We start from the raw sequence: 22897 nt of genomic DNA, 5'->3' as shown, positions 1-22897 counted from the left end.
TGCTCAGGGCTCAGGTAATACCCAATCACTGCTCAACTTGTGAATGTCACGTGACTAAACTAGAAAACAGGTGAGCTGTGATTGGCCGTTACCTGAGCTCTGAGCAACAGTGGTATCATTTTCAGTCAAAAAACAACGAGTGGGTTTACCATTAATAATTACACAATATTGATCAAAATTCAATTTTAAGATCAGTAGGGGTGTTAAATAACATCATTGTTAAGAAAATGTTACGCTTGACTTCCCTTTTAGGTTATAATTCACCATGCATTTCTATGGGGTACCTGTGCCTGATTTAGTATCTTTGATGAGTACTTCAAAGTCGGAAGAGTGTAGCTGTTAGTATTATGTATTTGCACGTAATAGCTTAGTAGAACTCATAGCTCCTCTATTCTACCACAAGATGGCAGTGTAAACAAACACAAGTGACATCAGGCACCAGTCGTATGGAGGAAGAAGACTTGCGCACACAATGCGAGCAGCGGCTGACAAGGGTTGCGTCTCCCCGATGTCCACGATACATTTACAATTCCGAAGAAACGCGTGAAAAGGAAGCGACGGGGGACGCGGCGTGTCCCTCTGCATGTTGTTTTTGCGCACTGGATTTGGTCAGGAAACGGAATCGTGAGCTGAGGACGCCAGGGGCCGGTTGAACTTGTGCTAAACGTTGGATCTCAACAGTGAAGGCTGCACGGAGGAGCTGCCCAGCCCGACGGGGGTTGGCCGACACCCTCGTTTATGGAAATCGACACCGAGGCTTTCAAGAACGGGCCTTGAATTTTTGTTCCAAATGATGAAAGAGGACAGTAAGCATGTTTGTGCGGGAAGTAGCATTTTAACGTTATTACGCGAGTGATTGTCAATAGTGGCTTCACATTCCTTCAGTTTCTTTTGGAGGAAAAAAAAAAGATAAACCCCTGCTAGCTAACAGCTGGATCGGCTAATGCTAACCTAGCCGTAGTGCTAACGTTACGTCTTTCTTTTGATGGGATACAAACTCAAAGGATCACCATCGGCCGTCAAACACAACGACGATTGAAATAGAGAAACATCGATCGGGGGATGTTATTAGACCCAGCGTTTAACTGTCTGGGTGTTAGACGTTCGTTGCTACTTCGGAAATACTTATTTATTTTTAGGTTGCTGTCGGAATATATTTTGATGTATTGAAGTTAGCCCCGTTTGTGCTATGTGAATTAGCAAATGCTAATTTGCTGGACTGAAGTCTAAGTGCTTGGCAAGTGGTCGCGTTTTTAGCGGTAGTTGAAGCACATTTTGCTGTTTGAAATTCGAGATTTGTGCGGTGTTAGTGTCGTTTTGACCCGTTAAATACAATGTCACGACAGTTAGTGTGTTGGCGTTTCCAGAATTTGGCTTCTGGGCCTTCCTAACTAGCTAACCTTGTATTTTTTTGTGTTAGCACTCAAATTGTCAGTAAATTGTTGATGGAAATGTTAGTTGGCGATGGCCTGATTTTCAACAAGAAACCCATGTGAGATCGTTTAGCTAGCTGCGTCATCGAACCAGCTTGGGTTGTCGTTTTTGTTTACATGCTTATTCGCTTGTTTTTCTCGCTAGCGAGCTAACTATGATAGCCACTTAGAAGATGTCCCGATCGTAGTGATTGTGCTTTAATTCCTACTGTGGCTCGTTGGAAATAATTGAAATGAAACTCAAATTCCGCCGAAAGAAAGACCCCGATGCCAATAGACTGTTGTCAAAGAAAGGGAAATAGGACTGTCCATTGGTTCAATTAACGCCATTTTAACTGGGGCTCCAAGAGAGGGCCCGGGGGGCTGGTGTCATCTCTTTGCGGTTAGGTGCCACCTTCCACCGGACCGGGACTTGAACTAAGTGCCTTTGGCGTGATTGGAGTTGGACAAAAGGCTTGGAGGACATGGAGGGTCCGAGCCGAAGCACTGCATCCAGGCAGAGCCGCCGCTCCCGATCCCAGCGCGACAGGGAGCGGCGGCGGAGAAGAGTCAACCTGGCCGAGGAGCGGGCCACGTCTCTTTCCTCGGGTTCCGATCGAGAGGATCGCGGGAACAACAACGTCCTCGGTCCGGGGGAGAAAGAGGGCCGGCCCGGTTTTGGCCGACACAGACCCCCGCGCCGGAGGAAGAGGGAGTCCGTGTCGTGTGAGGAAGACATCATCGATGGCTTCGCTATTGCCAGCTTTGTCAGCTTGGAGGCTTTGGAGGTAAATGAGTGAATTTAAATGAAAATACACGTTTTTAACAACATGGCAAGATTTTGCAAAACTGTCAGTCTGTCAAAATACAGAAGTCTAGTTGGAGTGACCACTTCAACCTCAATGCACCATGTAATGAACATACATATATTTAAGTGTTGGAAAACTAGGACCTGTAGAAAATCTGCTTGGAAATGCCTTTACAGTGAGTGAAAAAGTATTTATTATTCAAATAGCTGCTCGTCTATTTGCTAGCCACTTGTCGCATTGCTAATAATTGAAAGTTGTCATGGGAAAACAATGCCTCATCAAAAGTTACGAGACATTCATTTTTACTCTTTTAAATGCCTCTTTTAGTTTTAAAATGCTGTGGAATTTTTAATACATTTCTATTTCCCTAGCTTTTATCTTCAAACCAAGAACACCACCGGGAGAGAGAAAAACATCAAAAGGTTCATGAAGCTTCATGAAACACTTTAGATATTTTCCCCCGTCTAGATGGCTTTATCTTTAAACCAAGAATACCGTCCATTTCCCATCATCAGATTTACATTTTTTCTTAGGCATAATTGACTTCCACGGTACACTAACTAATTGGAAATTCCTGCACTAGGCTACTCAGTAAAAGTTACGAATATTGGGCTTGGCTTGACTGTTTTTTAATAGATTTTTTTAAAAAGTGAATATTTATTTTTTAAAATTTGCTGTTTCTAACAAGGAACTCAATAGGAAAATTGATAAGAAGTTTAATCCATTAAAATGGGTCTTTGACATCTGTATGTCAATGGTGGGGAATGAGTTAAGGTACACATACATTTTCTGGTTCCGTTACAAAGGTGTCTATACTTTTTTTGGTTGTGCTGTTGACATTTTGACATACAGCCAGAATGACACCTAACAATTGATCAAAAATACTTTGAAACAGCAAGGCTTCAAACAGGATGCTTTGAAGTGGTTATTGAACTTAGGCTGTTGCATTCATCAGGTTGCAACAGAGATACAAAAGACTGGAAGAGTCACCGAAAGGCATAGCAGTAAAAGAAATGTTCACAAATCAAACACCTGTTGTGAATGTTGCCATTTACAAAACGTTTTTAAAGTAGTATATTCTTGCGTGTCACAACGAGGTGCTGAATTTATCATTTCCCATCACACCCTTTATTTTTGAACTCCTCAACCCTGACACCATTCCTTGCTTCTAAAGTGCAATTCGCTCAGTCAGGCAGCTGATGGCTCGTGGAGAGGCCTCAATTATTCATGTGCTCATTCCGGGAGGTGTTGATAAGCTGCCAAATGGCTTTGCAAGAAAAAAATGCTTGTGAAATGATCCACACCAGTTTGTGTATTCGTGTGTCTCATAGGAGTGTCATTGACAAGACACACCAGCCACAGGGTTTAAATTTCATATGTCAAATGATTTTCGATTAAAAAAAAAATGTTTGAATACATTGAACTAATGACCACCATCACTAGTCTGATATCATGAGTGCAATATTGACTAACACATAAGAGGAGCAGCTGTAAAAAGTTGATTGATTTGAACAGATTGGTAGGCGGTAAAGGGTTACTGTCAGTCTCGATGCTAATTACAGCCAATCAGAGCATTACCATGGTGACAGGCACAAACGGGCTTTGCTGAGCCTTCATCAGCTGCTGTTCAACTGGTCAGTGGGATGATTTTTAACAGACCTAAATCCATATCTAATAGATGAGTTTAAATAAAGAAAACTACTTCTGATTCATGCTTGTTTCAAGTCATTCAATTCCGGTTTTATTTATATGACAAAGAGTACGCCTTTCAATAGGACAATCTGGTGTTGACGGAAAAAATGACTGACAAGCAAGCCTATGTTTATTAGCTAAAGGTGTTTTTCATCATTCATGTTTGTTGAGTAAGAGATTGTGTCCAATTATTTTTTGAGGGGATTTTTCAGGACAGAAACGTTACACACATTGACGATAATTCATCTTCTACTTGACATCTTTTTGCATCTTCTTTGAGCTCACCCGATTAAATTTTTTTTCCCATCAGATGGACTGCTCCATGAAGCCCAGCCAGCACAATGACATGCTGGGTAGGAGGAACAAGGGCAAGAGGGGTCCGGAGGAGAATGGCGGGGGGCCACTGTCCGAGCCGGAGGAAGGCGTTCCGCACAGCTACTCCAGCAGCTGTTGGAACAAGAGTCGGAACAAGAGGAGGAAGATCGAGGTGAGACAAATCTTTTGGGCTCTAGTGTCCTGGCAGCTGTGGTCATGATGTGCATGTTCAGAAACTCTTCGGCAGTACAGGCTGCTGCCTGACATTGATAACAATTAGTAGAATATTCTACCTATTCCACAATTTAATATTAATCAAATTAGAGGATTTATACAAGTGGCGGAACACAGAATATACTGTTTTTAGGAAAATCTTGGCGTAAGTTCACCTTTAACGTGTTCTTTAAAATCAGTAGAAATCAGTAGTTCTCAACCATGTACCCCCTCTGTGAAATATATTTTCAGCCAAGTATAGCTTAACCAGTCCTGATGATTTTTGAAGTTTTTTTGTTAGCTGTATGTCCTTTGCAGCCCCGCTAGTCTTACATGACACTCGGATTAATTCTGTGTTGGTGGAACATGAAGTAGGCTGCAAAATCCACTCTTTCTTTTTCTTTTTCCCCCCTTTTAACCCATCTAAATTCGCAGCCATTTCCCCTCTTGATGTGGACTGAAAATGACATCACAGTTACTCAGAGCTCAGGTAACAACCAATCACAGCTCATAGGTGAGCCATGATTGGTTGTTACCTGAACCCTCAGCAACTGTGAAGTTATTTTTGGGCAAGGGGACCGCCAATGACAAAAGTATCGTTCCCTAAGATAGGAACAAAAATGGGTAGAACATGGAAAATCCTCACAGGAAGGCTGGAGCGAGGTGGATTTGAACTCGGGTCCCTGTACTGTGAGACGGACGTGCTAACCTCTGTCACTGAGCTGCCGCAGAGGAATCACTACAATACAATGTATTGTTACATTTAATTCAATTTTAATTAAAAAAAGAATCCGGAAATGGTTCCTGTCATGGCATTAAAAAGCATGACATTAATTTTGCTAATACTTATAAAATGTCTTTAAAAATCTACCATACCCTGTAAAGTCCTTTCATTTACCCCCGGGAGTATACATAACCCCATTTGAGAACTGTGCTTTTATACCATTGTAACTTCTAAAATGTTTTCTCTGCCCTAGGGACATCCTTTGGAGACTGGTTACATTGTAAGTATCAAGCAATATACATGTAGAATCAATTATTGCAGACCGGTTATACAATGTGAGCTGTGTATTGCAATGACTTTTTTTTTAATGCTTCATTTTCTTTTAGTGTGATACTGAGAGCGATGCTGGGGACAAGGTATGTGTTGCAATGACTCACTTGTTTTAGCTTAAACAGTAGACCAGTGTCATTTCTGTCTTTACATAACTTAGCAAAAATATTGATTTTTCACATTATCCTGTATTGCAATTGAAGCTCCAAAAATGTCTGGGTAAATCACGTTTTTCGTCCGTTGAACATTCTTGAAATAAAAAGCAAAAAAAAAAAAAAAAATCTTTTAAAATCTCTCATTCTGTGCCATTTATGACTATAGACGTCAGTTCCGTTTCAGCTGGACTGGCAGTGAATGAGCTATAATCAAAATAATGATACAACAAAAAAGGACTTATTTCTCAGAAAATGAGCTGCTACTTCTCGATATTCCTCTGCTTTATGAAAAAACGATCAGAAATCAACTGATGTTAGCCGTCCTGGTTTGCTAGTTATTTGTTAACCTTGCTCATGCTCACTCATTAGTATTTTTTTGTATTCAATAATTGTGTGGCACAAATCTCTGTTTTCTGCTTGGACCTTAGCGTTATTTTTACTGTATAATCCTGGTATTTTTGATATTTCCTGTAATAAGCTTCTTTAATTCTTTTAAGGCCTCGGACCATGACATGGATCCAGTGTTCACAGTCAGCACCAGAAAAGGTTAGTGTCTCATTAAGTGCTGCACCCACCTGACTGGAATCCACACCAGTGAAACCTTTACCTGATGCGATGCATGAGGTTAAATTTAGATTGCGTAGATGATTGTCACACAGCGAAGGACATTTATTGTTTTTAAACAGGAACCTGGCCTATTTCCATGGAAAGGTTCTCACCATAAGACAAACTGGTTCACTATGTAATTTACTCGATAGACGATATAACCTTTATTTGTATATTTCATGTTGACGTGTGACGTGTGTGTCCTACCTAAGTGATCTTTTACCAGCACAATTATAGAAAGTAAAGACATCTGTTTTCAAATCAAGGGAAGTAAAATTAACTCATTCACTTCCAGCTCGGTTCAAATGGATCGTTGACATCTTTAGCTGTCAATGGCAGTGAATGAGTTAAAAAGTCAATTGGGAAAATTAATATGGTTACAGATATCTGGAAATGCCAAGGTAGTTATTTTTCCTCATTCCAATGTTTTTCCATAAATCAAAACATTTGTTTGAATAATAATTTAATTAGAAACTTGAACACATTCCAACAATTCACATCTTCTGGATTTTTTTTCTTATTCTAAAAATTCTGACTTTTCCAAAATATTTTACATTTTATACACAGAAAATCTCTGTGACACATATGAAAATTGCTTGTAACAAAACATTTCAGATCAAATTCGTTTTTACTTTTTGACCCATTCAAACTGTTACAATGTGGAATGCCTACGCTCAAATCTTATCAAGATTTTTTTTTGTATAAATTAAAAAAGTCAACATTTTTATCTTTTTTTTGTCTCTTCCAATTTCCACAGTTGTTGACCAATCTAAACTGTTCAAACCTTTTACTGCTCTGTACATTCTCATTCTCACTGTTTTCCTATAATTTCTAAAAGAAGAAAAAAAATCATATTTTCATGGTTTCACCAATTTTTGACCAAATCTCATGTTCCAAATTTAAACTGTTTAGCTCATATTTACGACTACATTAAAAAAAATCAAAAGAAACACCAAACTTGAAATATTATTGATTTTTTTTTTCCTTCTCATTTCAACATTTTTTGACTGATTCCAACCCTTTCAGTTTTAAACTTTTCATCTTATTCCTACCACAATTATTCAACCCAAATTTCTAAAGAAAAAAAAAGAAGATATTTCATTGAATATAGTTCAATATCTCTCCATGTGATTTCACGTTCAATATTGTTCCATATAAGTATTCTATGATATTCCATGACTTTAAAGCATTCCTCATCATTTCCTCATATCTCCGTGATTTTTCTTTTAGCATTCACTAGCAGTTTCTCCAGAAATTGCTTCATCTAATTTTAAATGTGGTTTATTAATAAAGTAAACATCACAAAATAACCTTCTGTCTGATGTTTTCCTTTTCCCCTGAAGTTGTTGAGCCTCCGCCTTCAACCGTGGGCAAAAGCTGCCCGGGCATGCCGGCGCGGAGCAACGTCCCGCGCTTGATGGTGACGCCCAGAGTTTCTGGCCTGGAGCGGAGTCAGGAGAAAAGCCTGGAGTCGCATTTCCCAGAGGCCGTTTCGTCTACTACCTCTTCAGCCTCCTTCTCGCGCCTGCCTTCCCGCTCCCCGGCCTCAGCCGCAGGGCCGGTCCCCCGGCCCGGTACCATCAACGGGAATGGCGGCCGCCACCACAACGAAAGCCCTCCGCTGTCCAAGCCCAAGCCCTTTCAAAGCATGCCAGGAAGGTCTCACCCCCTTTACAGCAGGTTTGTTTGGCTTGTTCGCTTTTTTTGCTGAAAGTAGATGTTTGAGTGGGTCACATGTGCAAGTTTTGAGTTCTAAACTAAGTTTCAAGCAAGTCCCTGTGCTCAAGCAGGTCATAAGTGTTCATGCCGCAGTTCCAGATTATTTTCACACTTAAATGACTTTGCACACAATATCTGTATTTGTGTTCCTAATGCAAATAGAATAATTTAATTTTAAATAATCCCAAACAAGTATACATAATTTATGATCACTTTATTGTTGTCTCAAACCCATAACTGACAAAATTTAGATAACTCATTTACTACCAAGACCGCAAAAGACAGCAAATTGTATCTTTACTGAGAAAGCACTGCCATTGTCATCTTTGTAACTCAGAAACATATTTTAATTGAGCTGGCACTAATGAGTTAATGTTTGACCATCTATTGATGAGTTAAATTTTGTCGTCGATGTAGCTTACGAAAACTTGTGTGATTCATAGTGATAAAAGTGAGATGTTCAAGTTGCTGTGTCTTTTACATTGAGAGATAATTGTTAAAAAGTGATTTGTTATTCCACATAAAAATAGAAAGAAACAATTTGAAACAAAATTAAGTTAATTGTGTCAAAAGATTCAGATTTTTTTGCTTTGACATGTACTTCATTTTATTTTTTTAAGTGATACTAAACTTATTTCGCCATTTTCAGCTGTAAAAATACAATTTTGTTCATAAACATCAACGATTCATTTTGACTCTCTTGCTGTAACTAACATCTATAGAAGTAAAAATATCTATTATCTGGGCTGGCAGTGAATGAGTAATCATAAACAAAATAGTGTATTTCTCACTGCTGAAATGGCTAAATAAGTGAATTATGCCTTTAAAATGTATTGGACTGTAAACCATAACCTCTAGACATCATGTTGACCCAATTCAGTTATTCTCTACTTATACATAAAAATAAGTTCTTTTGACTTGACGATGGTTAAAAACATACTTCACTTAGTTTTTAGGCATATTATTCATAGATAAAGTTACAGCTGGTCTGGACAAAATATTTTTCTGTTACATGACGTACACTTCCTGTTCTTGCCTTTTACATTAGAGTAAAATGTTCACTATCCAAAATGTCATGCTGAAAATACCAGTGCGCAGATATTCAGACATACACAGTTAATACTTGGGAAGTCATGCTGTACTAAGTCACAGTCAAACTTAGTCTTCTATAAAGTAAGCCAAGTCCTAAAATTGGCAAGTGACTCTGTGGTATTGGTTCCTAGGAGCAGCACTCCAGTCAAACCGACGTCTGTCGCATCGTCATCATCTTCCATGCGCCCTCCAACTCCCTCCACCAGTGTCTCTATGTCCTACATCCGGGGCGCAGGGTCCTCGGGGCCCCTCCGACCTCCATCTCGGGCCAACTCCGGGGCCTTGTTTACTTCCTCACCAGGCCTGCCTCCCCCTCCGCCTCTATTACAGGGCCCTTCCCATTCATCAGCAGCAGGTACATACAGTAAAGAAACATCATCATGGCATAATTGTTCAACTTCTCGAGGTGATTGTAACCTTTTCCTACGCCATACACCACAGACCAGGAAATGCTGCGGCAGAATTTGAACTCTCATTTCCTGAACGCACAAGAGCGTGAAGGCAGGCGTAGCGCTCCTGGGACAGAAGGGAGTAACGCCGCAGTGGGTCGCACCACTCCCGGCGGGGCCTCGGCATCCAGTTCCACGCCAGGATCGACGGGTCGGACTTCCCAGAACCAGCCGAGCGTCCAACCGCTGGCCTACCAGTTCCATCAGCACAACCACCAGCACCAACATACGCACACGCACCAACACTTCACGCCCTTCCTGCACCCCACTGCCACCGCACCACCCCTGGTGAGGAGTAGTCTTGTCAGACGTCACATTCCAGTCGGTCTGGAATGTGGACCAAATTCCACATTTGTGTCTTTTAACCCTCCTGCCACTTCTGTCTTTTCAGTTTGATAAATATCCCGGCAAAATGGAGGGGCTGTACCGGCATCCTGTAAGTATCAAAATCACTTACCGTATCAGTCAAAAGTTTGGAAAGGGTGTCCAATTCCTATAGTCTCAACTGCATTAAGAGGTCAAGAAATCCAAGCTATTAACTCTTGAAAATGCACAGCTGTGAATTGAATGTCATTTCAGGTCATAAAGCATCATTCGCATCATTGAAAAAACAAGATGTGAAAAGCTGTTTTTTGTTTACAAAATAAATCCATCGATATTTCTACATATTATCAGTAACTCGGTCCACTTCCATTGATGGCTAAAGATGTCAAAGTTCCATGTTTACTGGTATGGGAGTAAATATGTTAACTCAGTAAATGTCAATAACTGCTATTTAAAAAAAATCAGTTTGAGTTGATCGGTTAGTGAGAATTAATCTGCAGTCAAGATTTTGATTTTATGATGGAAAAAAACGGTGAATTGGGAGAGATTTCCAAATTTTTGATTGTAGACTGCTTGTGAGAGTATTTGCCCTTTGCCAATGTTTTTTTCTTTTTATTCATCACACAATTGTTTCACTTCAATCATCAAGATAAATTCCAAACGGATTGCGCAAGTAAAATAGGGATGGACCAATTATCGGCACTGAGATTAAGCATTTGATTAATATCGTCCTTTTAAAAAAAATCTGATTGCTGACCATAAATCTAACACTTTATTAACTTGAGAGACGTACTACGTACAACTAAGATGTTACAACTAAGACTTTTCCAACTAAGATGTGTGTTGTCTGAAACGTTTCATCTTAAAATTCGCAATACGACTGAGTTACAAGAATGGGGCGAAGAGTGTCGGCCAAAATTTCTCCACAACGACGCTGACTTAACAATTATTGCAAATGTTTGATTTCCAGTTATTGCTGCCAAGGGTGGCACAACAACCTATTATGTACAGGGGCCAAATGCTTTTTTTTTTTTAATTTCCAGAAGACATGATAGGTTTTGAATTTTATTCATAGGTTTAGATTTTTATTCAATATTATATGTACTTAGATTGTCTTTCTTAGATAATACTGTTGGTTTACTCATCCGAAACAATCAAGTGTAATCAAATATGCAACATGCGTGTGGTGAATCTTGCAGTGATCATTAATGTGTCTGTCATGGCAGTTCTTCCCACAATACCCGCCACCGCCCTCTGTGCCCAATATCCCACCTGTGATTCCTCCCACCGGGCCTTTCAGCTCTCTGCAAGGAGCATTCCAGCCAAAGGTGAGAACTTTTCTTTCATACCTACTGTGAACCTGTCCAGAGTGATGAGATCAGAAGTGGGCGGTGGCTCTTTGTGGTTACAAAGCATACGAGGAATTGGGCTGATGCCTCACCTCTTGCTCAAGTGAGGACCTGCGGGATTTAGTCACGATCTCATGTTGAGAACACCCATGACCGACACCCTATTGAACATTTTTGTCAGTTAGGTCCAGCTAGAGGGAAGCAGGTGTCCCCTTTGAATCATCCAGATTTTTGGAAGGAGTATGAATGTAAAGATCCAAGCTAATCATATTGGCATGTCTTAGTCTCAACAGTAATATTGTCTTTACTCTGTGCTGGCTGAAGTTGTTTTTATTATAAATATATGATAACTATATTAGTTTTCATCCAGAATTAATGTATTTTAAAAACAAGGATTTCTACATGTTGTGAACTGAAAATGCCATCTTCACGTAACAGCCAATCTAGGTTCAGCTCGTGAAAGTCAAATGACCAAAGCCAGAAAAGAGGTCAACCGTGGTTGGTTATCAACCAAGATTTGAGCACAATTGTTGTAATTTTCAGTCGACAGTAAGTGGAAAAATTTGCCTTTTAGAAATTGGCTTTTTAAATTCAAATGAAATTGCTAACAGTCAGTGATGGCTGTAGTTGTCGAAAATCTGTTTTTACTGAGTTGTCCCTGAATAATCTAATCATCGTCAATAACTGCTATTTAACTAAAATAAATTTTAAATGGCTGACTTTGAATGTGTAAGTTCTCGACAAATTAACTTTTTTTACTGCTGAAAATGGCTGAATAAGTTCAGTATCCCTTTAAATTAGTTTTGAACTATGGTAACCTTGAAGAGCATTGACTCATAAATTTGAATTAATACAGCGATCCTATTACTGCTTTTGCATCTGTAACTTCTAATAATTCTTCATTTCATTGTTGTCACATATTTTCGATTCATTTTATCTTTCCAAAAACATCTAGTAACTCTTTCAGTACGATGGACGAGAATTTTCGACATGTAAAATAACCTAAGTTGGAGTTAAATAACGTTGACGACATTTGTTTTACCTGGTCTCTCACATGTATTTTTAAGTGTAGTTGTTAGAAGTTGTTGATGAGTGTTTTTGCCTGTGCTTGATGTCTTTTTTTTTTTTGCCACAGCCTCTTGTCCCTCAGGGAACAGGTCCGGATCTGAGCGCTCGCCTCGGGGTTGTGCCACATCACCTGCAGCCCAAAGATCACCGGGTAAGGACCGCCTCGTTGTCAAGTCATTCATGTCATTTTTAGAGCGACATCACTATTCGCTACGATATGTAGCCTGTCAGGTTGTACTCCAACCGATGGAAATCGAATTGCAGTGTGAGAGATTTGGATTAAAAGTGGTTTTGCAACTGTGCTCTCTCGTAGCTAACTGATCCATTCGGGACATCGTTGAAAATCAGTAATGTAAGCACAAACAGATGTTTTGAATGCACTGGTTCAGCTGATCTTTCTCACTGCTTCATCCACACCGCACTAACCTCACAACATGCTGGCTCGCTAATGCTCGTTCAGTGGCCTTGCACACCACTTGGGTATTTCATATTTCATAATGCTTTGACCTCTCCTATCTCCACTATGGTCGCTCTCACTTGTAATTGTAAAAAAAAATAAAATATTGAGATGTCTTCTAAACGTGCATCACCAATGATGAGTCAGGGATGAGCAAAATAGAGTGCGGGGGCTACGTATGGTCCACACTATTATGTAATGCATTCCATCATACATTTACTGTATATATCCTGTATTATAATTGTTTTTTTTTTTTTAAATAAAACATGTCATAGTTTAACATTCTAAACAATTATTTTTTGGTGATGTCAAGCTTTTAAAATCTTTTATCTATTTAAATGCAAAATTCTCCTAAATTAATCTTGACTAATCACCTTTTTCAGCACCATTTTCCACTATGCAAATGTTTACTTGGTTAAAATTTGGAAACAAAAGTAACGGCACAATATTTTCATTTTTTCAATGAGCCGCAAACTGTTTTTCAAGAAAAACTACATAAACACTCATTAAAGTTAGTAGAGTTCAGATGCCACAGAAATAGGAATTAACTTTTTTTCTTTTTTTTATAGATACTTTACAAAATTTAGATTCATCTCCAAAGTTAAAGCTCTAACTTCGTCAGCACTAATTTTAAAAAAAACATTAGAAATAAGTATTTACTCACAGATCTATCATTTTGTATTTATTTTTTTAAATATCGTTACATTTTTTAAATCATTCCAGATCATTACAGTTTTAATCCAATTTTATCAGAGTTTTAAACACAAGAAACATTTAAAGAAAGTTTAACGTATTCAGTAATAAATTCTGTGTAAAATCTTCAGACAATGAAATATTTTGATTTTAATTTTTAACGTGAACTCAACATTAATAACTTAGGCATAACTTGCTTTAATGCCAGAATAAAGTAGCAAGTAAATTAGTAACTACTAACAAAACCTGTTTCAGGATTTGCCTCATTTATCTTGTTGGTTTTTAAAATGACAACTTAATCACATTAATTGAATTTATTGCCCAGTTCTAGTTTTTGAGTGTATTACAAATTTGAGTAAAATTCACAATAATAACATGCACATTAAATAATGAATAGTCCTCAACTATGATTGACCTGGCCCACTGGTTTCAAAATCAAACGTAGCCCTTGAGCACTCAAGTTTGCCCATCCCTGCAGTAGTAGGCAAGAAATCATGCGTGAAATCATGGAATTAACAACGCAAACATGTTTTTGTGGTGTGCAGAAACCTGGAAAGTGGTGTGCTATGCATGTATATGTGGCCTGGATGATCCTGAGCCATCAAAAGAAAGTCAAGGTACGTTCTACTAATAGGAAGATTTCTTCATACACCCCATAACAAATGTTTGATTTACGCCGTAACGATTTTTTTTTTCCTCCCCATAGCTGATGCAGGCTGATCCTCACAAGTTGGATTTCCGCAGTGATCTGCTGGCCCGTCTTCCAGGAGCCGGTGGACTCGGCCCCATGGGGCCAATCGGGGGACCCCTGCCTCCAAGTCATGATCTGACTAGACCTCCAAGTCTTTTCTCAGCCACAGGTAAAACCAGCTGACCTGCGGTTTTACTATTTATTTACAGACATTTCCCAACTTATGAACACATTTTCATATGTAACATGCTTCTTCACTGTCAGGTGCACTTTGGAGCTAAGTCTTTCATTGTTTGATTTGGTCGTTGCTCTCTTTGCTGTACCTAACCTACCTGCAGGTGCAGTCAATCCGTCCTCGGCGCCTTTCATCGCCCCATCAGCACCGCACTCGTCTTTCCTCGCGCCAGCTGCACATTTGGGTAAGAGCTGTGTTGTAACTCTACAGTGCTGCTTTGATTTTCTCATCTGAAAGATTTACGGACTAACCATTGGGTTTGCATTGTGGTCTAAATGAATACAATCTGCTTAACTTAGCATTGGAAACCAGAGGAATGTAATTTGAAACAAAAATCTTATGCGTTCATATTTTAGATCCATATGGCCGATCTCCACCCTTTACTCCGCTGGGAGCCCTCGGTTCTGGTGCCTTTGGAGGACTCGGAAGCCCAACACTTGGTCAGTTGCATTCATACAAATTGTTGGCTTGTGCTTTACTCCACTAGTTGTTTATTTGTCACTCCTAATTGAAGCGAATGGCCTATCACAAAAGTGTATTGAACTTATTTAAACACCAAAATGTCCAATCAAACTTCATGTTACTAAACTATGTCGACTGTAATCATGCTAACATTTTAAAATCAAACTGCCATAATATGCTATCATAAATTAGCACAGGTTTTATGGTACCTATAAACCTTCAAACAACTGAAACTTTTCCATTCAGGGAGGAGCACCAACTATTAACTTGGACTTGCCATAATTACGTAAAAACCAATAATGAAAGTAAAGTGTTAGTTTAAAGCAAATGTTTGTCAACCTTTATTTAACTACGCACCTAGTGTGAAATATTTTTTTCAATCACATATCCCCTAACCAAATTGCATCACTAATGACATCGTGCATCCCTGTAAAACTTAACAAAAAAAAAAAATGCAAACATTTTGCAAAGGAGTCACTAGAACACAGTTTAGCAATGGGTTGCTTCATTAGCCAATTCATTGACAGAGCACCCACTAAACCGGCGGGCGTTTTGGCCAGGATGTCGTTGGTCACATAGTGTGTGTGCTTAGTGGGCCCAGATGCGAGAACACACCATGATATATAAGATGTAAATTCAACATGAGTGATGTAAACAATTCTTTTGTTAGTATTCTAAGTCAGTGCTGATAAATTGTATATCTTAACACGGCTTTGTCATTTATTTGGAGAATGAGGGGGAGAATAGTTATACGTTCTTTGAACTTCAACGTAGTCCTATTGACAATCAACTGTACATGTGTTTTGGAATTTTTTCTATTGTTGCTCCAATGGAAAAAAAAAAAAGCTTTTAATTTGAAAACTATTCAGTTGCTTGTACTGCATTAAAAAGCTTTAAATTAGATTACCTGAAGAAAAACTATTATAATTTTGCATGCTTCCATTTGAGAATCACTTGTGTGAAGTATTATAAATTCAAAACTCATGGACGTTTTGGTTTTTTTTCTTTTAGCTGGCTCTATGTTCGGTCCTAAGGACTCACCTGTTAGTGTGGTGGGAAGCTTGTCCAATGCTTCCAACCATCATGACCCATGGAACCGCCTTCACGGTCCACCAGCGGGCTTCCCGCCGGGCCCTAGCTGGGCCAAAGGAGGCGACAAGCGAGACGAAAGGGATCGCGCCAAGGATGCTGAGCGGAGGGACATTCCCCACATTAAAGATGAAAAGGACAGGTTGGCTGTCTCCGTTTTAACATCTTATAAGTGCGGTGATTGATAAAAAAGAATTCTCCTGACCTAAAGAGTTTTTGAACTTCTTAGCTGATTTTCCATATTAGCTGGACTTAAGTTCAGGGGGCAAATATTTCACAGGATCTGTTAAAAAAAATATTTTTACGTTTATTGTAATGTAATACACCCGTGTCATGTCAGTTTTTTGTTAAACACTAAGATTTAATTATGCATTCCAAATTTTTCCAAACCTAGGGAAGGATTCCAGATGTAGTTGATATATCCACCGCTAGGGTTACAGAATTGACTTTGTAAATAGATACTGCATAATTCCCCCTGTGATACACGAATGACTGAATGGCGAGCAACGTTTTTGAATGTGAGGAGTTTTTGACACAGAGGAGCATACAGAAGCCTCGAACCTTCACCAAAGGAGTGTGCTAAAGCAAGGCGGGTGATTCAAAATCTAGGGGACAGATTCAGAATTGTATTTAGTCATCAAACTGCTGTATGTATTTCTCGAGGTCTCACGAAAAGCTGTTCAGTCTTCGCACCCTAACCTTTAAACTGTGTTTTGCAGGGACAATACGCTGTATGGCCGTCCACCAGTGAGGATGTCTCCTGTAGCGCCCTCCTTCAAGCCCCGCAGTAGCACCCCCATTTCTCACATTAATGGCCACAGCAGCTCGCTGGGTGGCGGAGGGGGCCCCGTTGAAGACATTACTCGAAGTCTGAACAGAGAACGAGAACGCGAGCGGGACCGGGACTTGGACAAGAGGCCGCTGCCAGCGGTGTCTTCGCGGGGGCTTCCGATCAGCTCTTCCACTTTAGTAGCAGACAGGGACAGACCGCGGTCTTCCTCATCCTCCGTGCTCAACACCCCCCCACCCACCAGCCGCTCGGCCCAATCGCCACTGGACCTTTACCCACGCCCGCTCGGCCCAGCAGCTCACATCCATCACAGCGAACACTCTCTGAGGGACAGCATCCTACCCACATCTTCGGCGGCTTCTGCCTCCGTCTCTTCCTTATCTCAGGCCAAGAAGTCTGATCGGACCACCACGCCCGTGTCCAAGCCCCCCCTCATCCTGGCGCCAGTTAAAGTGAAGGAGGAGCGCAAAGAGGAGCCGGAGCACATCCCTATCTCGCTGCCTGCCCCGCTACCCAACAACACTTTTGACCGCCCCAACAGCCACCCACACAATCACAGTTCTGGTACACCCTCGTCCTCTCTCTCACTCACTCCCACTCCAGGTGTCCCGCTCCCTCCGCCCACCCCCAACCCTCCCCCCCATCTTTCCCTGCTGGATCGCTCTCGGGCTATCGAAGCCTATTTGGGTAACGCGGCAGGTTCCGCTTTGGTAGTGGGGCCGGGTGGGGAGCGTTTCACCCACGGGACACCCCAGGGACCACCGCAAGGTCCACACAGTTTTACCTGGGATCCCTGGAGAGAGCTTGCGGCCCAACAGCATCAACAACATCGAAGGGAGGCTATGGCACTTCGTTCTGACCCGCACCTCACCTTGCGGTCTGATCCCCATCTGGCGCGGCTCCTCCAACAACAGCGCCTCCTGGACGCCGAGAGAGTGGCGGCCGTTGCGGCAGCGGCGAATGCTCCCCACCACCCTTCCACATCATCCGCCTCCAACCAGGCGGTCCGCCAGGAGATCGCCCTTATGGCTCATCACTTTGACCGGCCTCACCAGCTGGGACCGCCGGGAGGGGGCCTCATGGACGAGGAGCAGCGTGCACAAATCCTCCGGGAAGACTTTGAGCGGGCGCGCTTTTTCGGCATGCACCCTCACCTCCCGCCCAGCTCCCACCTCTCCAGTCCCTCTCATGCTGCTACCGCTGCTCACCTGGAGCAGCTGCACTCTGGCCTTTTGTCCCACCACCTGCCTCCAGGGGCCGCTGCCTCCCAGCACCACGCATCTCTGTACTCCCGTCTGGGCCCACTGAGCACACACCACGTGCCCAACGGCATCCTGGCCAAAACGCCCGCCGGTTTGGTGGGGGCTCTGTCAATGGGGGCGCCGCCGCCTCTCATTCCGTCCATTACCAGCCGGGCGTCCACGCCGCCCCGCGGTTCCAGACTGATGGGCCCCGGTGAGCTGACGCTGTTCGGCGCCCACAAAGACGGAGAGTCCAGATAGTATCGGTCGAAGGAAATAAAGGGAAATGTCAGGATCACTGTGCTGCTTGCTGACGCAGACTCGCACGCACAAAATGGTCCCAGCTTGCGGAGCCGAGCTGCTGGTAGAGATGCAAGACTTGCCGAGGTGTTACCAGTGCAATGCAGACTACAGTATGGACAGCCGTTTGAGCATTTTCCTGGATATCCAGCTTCACGTTTATATTGTACTACACTTTTTCTCCACACTAGTAAGATTATATTGCACTCTATTAAAATAGTAAAAAGGCTTTAAAGCTTTTAGAGCATTTATTTGATGCTTTAAAAGGAGAGTCCACGTGTTTAGCCTTTTTTGCAGTATAAGGTTTTGTAATTAATGACAAATTATTGTACATGTACAATTAAAAGAAATGACCAATAAAAGAACTATCCCTTTAAGGTCCAAAAAGCGCACTATCAAGTGTCACTTTTACTATTAGTAGTAGACAAGTTTGCCTAACTACTAACATAGTTGTCGTCTTAGTGTGCCAATGTTGTCCTGCTGTTGAGAGGACAAAAAGCATACAAGTTCATAGACTTTAAAAGCATTTGGAATGAATGCTCAACATAAAGCCATTTCGAGAAGGGGTTTGATTCCAACAATTTTGAAGACAGCGCTATACAACCCAATATAGAAAATTTCCCTAAAATCGCTGTAGGTTAATTTTCTATTCTCATTTCTAGTTCCTGGTCATAAAATAACCACAAGCAGAGTACCTTGGACTTGGAGCTTGATATAAGGGATTGCAAATGTTCCAATGGCTTTCCATACTCCACTGTGTGCATCTGACTAGTTTTATTATTTTCTGTGGGCAGTTGGTTACTGCATGGACGGACTGGCAACACACTTTTTGTTGACTTTAAAACAAGCCTTTTTCCGTGTGGATCAGCAACACCCAGAGGCATGAACACCTGAACATGTGTCCAGAATTCAGATTCTGTAATCTGTAGAACATGGTGCTGGGGAGGAGGGTGTGTAGACATGAAAAGGTTCCAAGTGGCACGTTGTGTTTTTGTGTACATTTTGTCGATGTGAAAAGACAGAATACTGATAAGACCAATCCATGAGTCAGTATTGTACCTCAGTTTCTCGCTTTACCCAAAAATCAAAAAACCCCAAAGCCTCAGCGTTGTGGAACATGAGATTCATCCTTTTTCGGTTTGTTTTTGGGCGTGTTTTGTTCCCCGAGGATGGATGGCGAAATGAACTGTGCAAAGCTGCGTTCACTCAGCGTTTTAGAGCTTCCTCCATTTCCCACTCTCTGGACTATATGAGCAGGACCAGATTATAGTAGTCTAGATAAAATGCCTTTGTAATTATTATTCTTAACATTATCTTCTATAATAATAAATATATCATTGTTCTGTTGTCATTGTTTCAGGTATGCACCAGTACTCACTCTCTCCCCCAGGTAGTAATACTGCACATCATGCAAAAGGCTTGCTTCACTCTAAAGATTGAAAAGCTGGTGAAGAGCAATGGACTCTTCAAGGATCTCATCTATGCCTTTATTACGCTCACAGGGAGATTTGACTGTGCGCCCTTGCTTTGTGTGTTCTATCCATTTGGGACTATGTTGTAGAGCCTTGTACAGTAAGATTCGGAAACACAATTTGTGTCGTTGACAAATAAGTTATATACATGGATGAGTGGGACATCTGCTGAAGAACTGAAAAGGCATACAAAGGAAATCCACAGTGGACGTACCGAGAGGGGAAAGACTGGGTCGATTATTTTAATATGACCATTTTATACCTTTCCAATTCGTCCCCTAGAGACCACAAAGATTAATTATTAAATGAACTGTTGTTTACTCTCCTGTGTGGGTCTTTTGTTCTGGTATTGTAAATCACAGGCTATATTAATCGTTTATCCGGGCAAAGAGGTGATGAGAGGCATAAATGTCGAAACCATGCCGACTAAAATGCATGTACATTTAGGCCATAGAAACCTGTGAACTAAAGGAAGGCAAGCCATTATGAAAAAGGCCATTACAGCTGTACTGTAAATAGTATATGTAGCACACTTGCTCCTGTATTATAAATATCAGCAAGAAATTTAAAATATTTTGTAAAATCTTGCATGCAAATATTTACTTATACATGTTGTCTCAAGGGATCCGTTTAAAAAAGTGCTCATAGTTGAACGTATAAGTAATTTTGTGACATTGAAAGAAAAAATTAAATGGATGACAGCCACGAAGTGGTAAGCTGATCGGATCGTAGGTGTTTTCTCTCAATTGTATTTATTCTAAACATAGAATGTTTTTAATACGTCATGGCAGTAAATATTAGATACATGCAATTCGTAGCTTTGTTTTGGTAAGCGCTTATTCAACAGCGACCTCGACATTTCAAGCGTCGCGCCATTTAAGTTATCGCGAGAGTTGCGTGTGTTGTGTACTTTGCGAGGAGCAGCGCCGCTCCACCATTTCGCTGCGCTAAGTCTCCTCCCCGCGACCGCTACATTCTGAGCCGAAAGACACTCTCTCCCCGTCCGTATTTTACCTTCTTTATCGAGGCCGACTGCTACCTCGTTGGGTACCGGGAGATAGTTTGGATCGCCGGCATCACGGATTGAGTACGATTTTACACGGATGACGACTCCTTCAACGAGAATTTAGTAAAAGAAAATCGGTCGGAAAATTCAGGTAGGTGGGAACTTAAGATGGCGGCTTTTGAAAGGGAGGGGGCCAAAGAGGAAGTCATGAGAAACTTGAGGGAAGCTCGGACTTACGACACAAACAGTAGCACACTGCACATTGTTTCGCTTTGTACCCCTAAACGGTTGTCAGACTTCAAAAGCATCTACGACCAGACACTAAATTGCTAAGTCGTGATTTGACTCGGGGATCTACTTGAAGGGTGGTTATTTAACTAAACACCGTTTAAAGTGTTTTATACTTGTGGTCGCTTTAAAAGAGCCGAGAGTCGGCTCGAGCGAACCCCCTTAACCGCCCCGCACAAAATTGTGAAATGCTCATGAAATTTAATGCCATAATTTTTATTTTCACTTATACTTTAAGGGCAAGTATCTGGCATGTGTGACAAAAGAAAAAATGAGCGGGTTTTGTTTTCGCGAAAACATAATTGACCCCCCGCGTACTGACGTCACGAGTGAATGTAGTCCCCCCCCCCCATCTGTAGTACATGCTCAAGCGGCTTTTAATGGCACATTTTCAGCCGCCGTGTTCCATTTCAAAGCAACTTGTCACGTTTAAAGCAAAAATGAAAGCATTACATAACCCCGGGTGGGAATGCGGCGCGCGCTCGTCTCACGGACGCACCCGACCAACTACTGGTAGCTTGCTAGTTAGCTGCCTAGTGCCACCCTAGCACTGTTGTTGTACGGCGCTAGCTAGCTAACTAGCTATCAGCGTTAGCCAAACCGGCATTGCGAAAACACCATATTCAAGTCTTCTTTTATGACGGGGAAAGGGGCCTTTCTTTGACTGTATTGGTTTTCGCCACTGTCTCTCCATGTCTGCGCTTTTCCTATAAAGCACCAGTGCTCGTGTAGCCACCGAGCATAGTTGTGAATTGGCTATATGCAAATTCTATTGACGATGTCGTTATAATTAAGGTCGGGCTAGTGGTCAGTGATCCTTTAAAAGGAGACGCAAATGAATGAGTGCATGCAAAGACACTCAATCGCCGGATTGTGGCGTGAGAGCGCGTGCTGCAGACGTCTTCCTGTGGGCGAATGCAGCAAACACAAGTTCACTTTTTTTTTTTTAAACTGCCGCTGCAGGATGCACACTCCACACACACAGCTCAGCACACTGGAGCAACAGCAGCGGCGAGCTAGCCTGCCAGTCACTCACCTCGCACCTCGTGACATCTGAGATGAGATGACACTTTCCAACGCTGTCCTCTCAGTAACTTCTCACATTATGTTCATATCGCTGTACAACAGGGTCAGAGCTATTACCTCGCAGGAATAAAGTTTTTTTGTCTCTTGTGTTTTTTTTTCTCAAAGAACATGTGGAGGGGACCCTAAGTTCAGCATCCTGGAAGTAGAAAGCACTGAGGATCCGCGACTTGTTCCACAGACAGGTGAGGAGATGCATGTGGTCAAATATTTTACACATATGTGATTGAACATATAGTGCTTCTTGGTTTCTCATCAGTTCATTGTAGGCATCCTCAACGAGTCACGGATTTTTAAGAGGTTGTTTTTAATTTGTTTTTTGGTAAACACGCAAGAATTTTAAGTCGCGTGTTGCATATATTGTACAAAGATATTCGGCAACATACCAGGCAGCACTGAGGTCGACTGGAATAGATACATGTAACTTTGAAGTGTCGCTAAGTGATTTTACGACACAGCAACTTGGTCATTTTGGGAGTTTTTAGGGGTTAAAAATGTACTGTTTTTGTCATTGCATAGAAATGTTTACATTAAGTTTGTTGATAGCTGCAGGAACTCTAATATCTCACTTTGCGTTAGCACTGCACAAAATGCCTCTCTCTTTCTCTCTTTTTTTAATTCCTTTTTTTTGTTTTAGAGGATCTAGAATGTAAAAAATGATGTTTTACTGTCTTAATCATTTTGTTTTTGGACCGCCAGGTTCAACGTGTGTCCGCAGCAGCAGCAGCGAGGAAGGCTGCGGGGAGGCGGCAGTGCGGCAGCGAGCCTCTCCGGCTGTGGATGTGCTGGGTGGCAAGCCCCAGGCCGCACACAATGTGTCTGGGGAGTCACCT

The 22897-nt window shown here is 41.5% G+C and overlaps 1 protein-coding gene and 1 long non-coding RNA gene across 3 annotated transcripts; both read left to right on the top strand.

Annotated features, from left to right (window-relative positions):
• Positions 1–484: 484 nt before the first annotated feature.
• Positions 485–20007, top strand: fbrs (fibrosin). 2 transcript variants are annotated; one of them, XM_088439381.1, is made up of 18 exons: positions 485–2200; positions 4224–4400; positions 5419–5445; positions 5552–5581; positions 6148–6196; positions 7600–7936; positions 9199–9422; positions 9509–9804; positions 9908–9952; positions 11067–11168; positions 12325–12408; positions 12571–12609; positions 13953–14024; positions 14114–14267; positions 14437–14517; positions 14690–14773; positions 15807–16026; positions 16604–20007. In XM_088439381.1, the coding sequence occupies exons 1-18, from the start codon at positions 1898–1900 to the stop codon at positions 18174–18176; spliced, it is 3897 nt and encodes a 1298-aa protein (XP_088295507.1). In that variant the 5' UTR covers positions 485–1897; the 3' UTR covers positions 18177–20007. The 2 variants fall into 2 exon arrangements, with proteins under 2 accessions (XP_088295507.1, XP_088295508.1); XM_088439382.1 differs by lacking the exon at positions 12571–12609.
• A 637-nt stretch (positions 20008–20644) lies between these two features.
• Positions 20645–22878, top strand: LOC148409443 (uncharacterized). The gene is made up of 3 exons (XR_015868430.1): positions 20645–20844; positions 22173–22249; positions 22764–22878. It is a non-coding gene; the product is annotated as an uncharacterized LOC148409443 (long non-coding RNA).
• Positions 22879–22897: the final 19 nt, after the last annotated feature.

Source organism: Hippichthys cyanospilos, chromosome 17 (assembly GCF_059441005.1).
Source record: "Hippichthys cyanospilos isolate Australia breed blue-spotted pipefish chromosome 17, RoL_Hcya_1.0, whole genome shotgun sequence".
In the NCBI taxonomy this organism is placed as follows: domain Eukaryota; kingdom Metazoa; phylum Chordata; class Actinopteri; order Syngnathiformes; family Syngnathidae; genus Hippichthys; species Hippichthys cyanospilos.
The sequence above is the reverse complement of the archived record's forward strand: the minus strand, read 5'-3'. Positions and strand labels throughout refer to the sequence as shown.

Bases quoted from the DNA above. Each gene is read 5' to 3' on its own strand.
- fbrs (XM_088439381.1), top strand. From the start codon at position 1,898: ATGGAGGGTCCGAGCCGAAGCACTGCATCCAGGCAGAGCCGCCGCTCC. The intron at 11,169-12,324 runs GTGAGAACTTTT...TTTTTGCCACAG, and splicing joins AAGGAGCATTCCAGCCAAAG to CCTCTTGTCCCTCAGGGAAC. The intron at 14,774-15,806 runs GTCAGTTGCATT...TTTTTCTTTTAG, and splicing joins ACTCGGAAGCCCAACACTTG to CTGGCTCTATGTTCGGTCCT.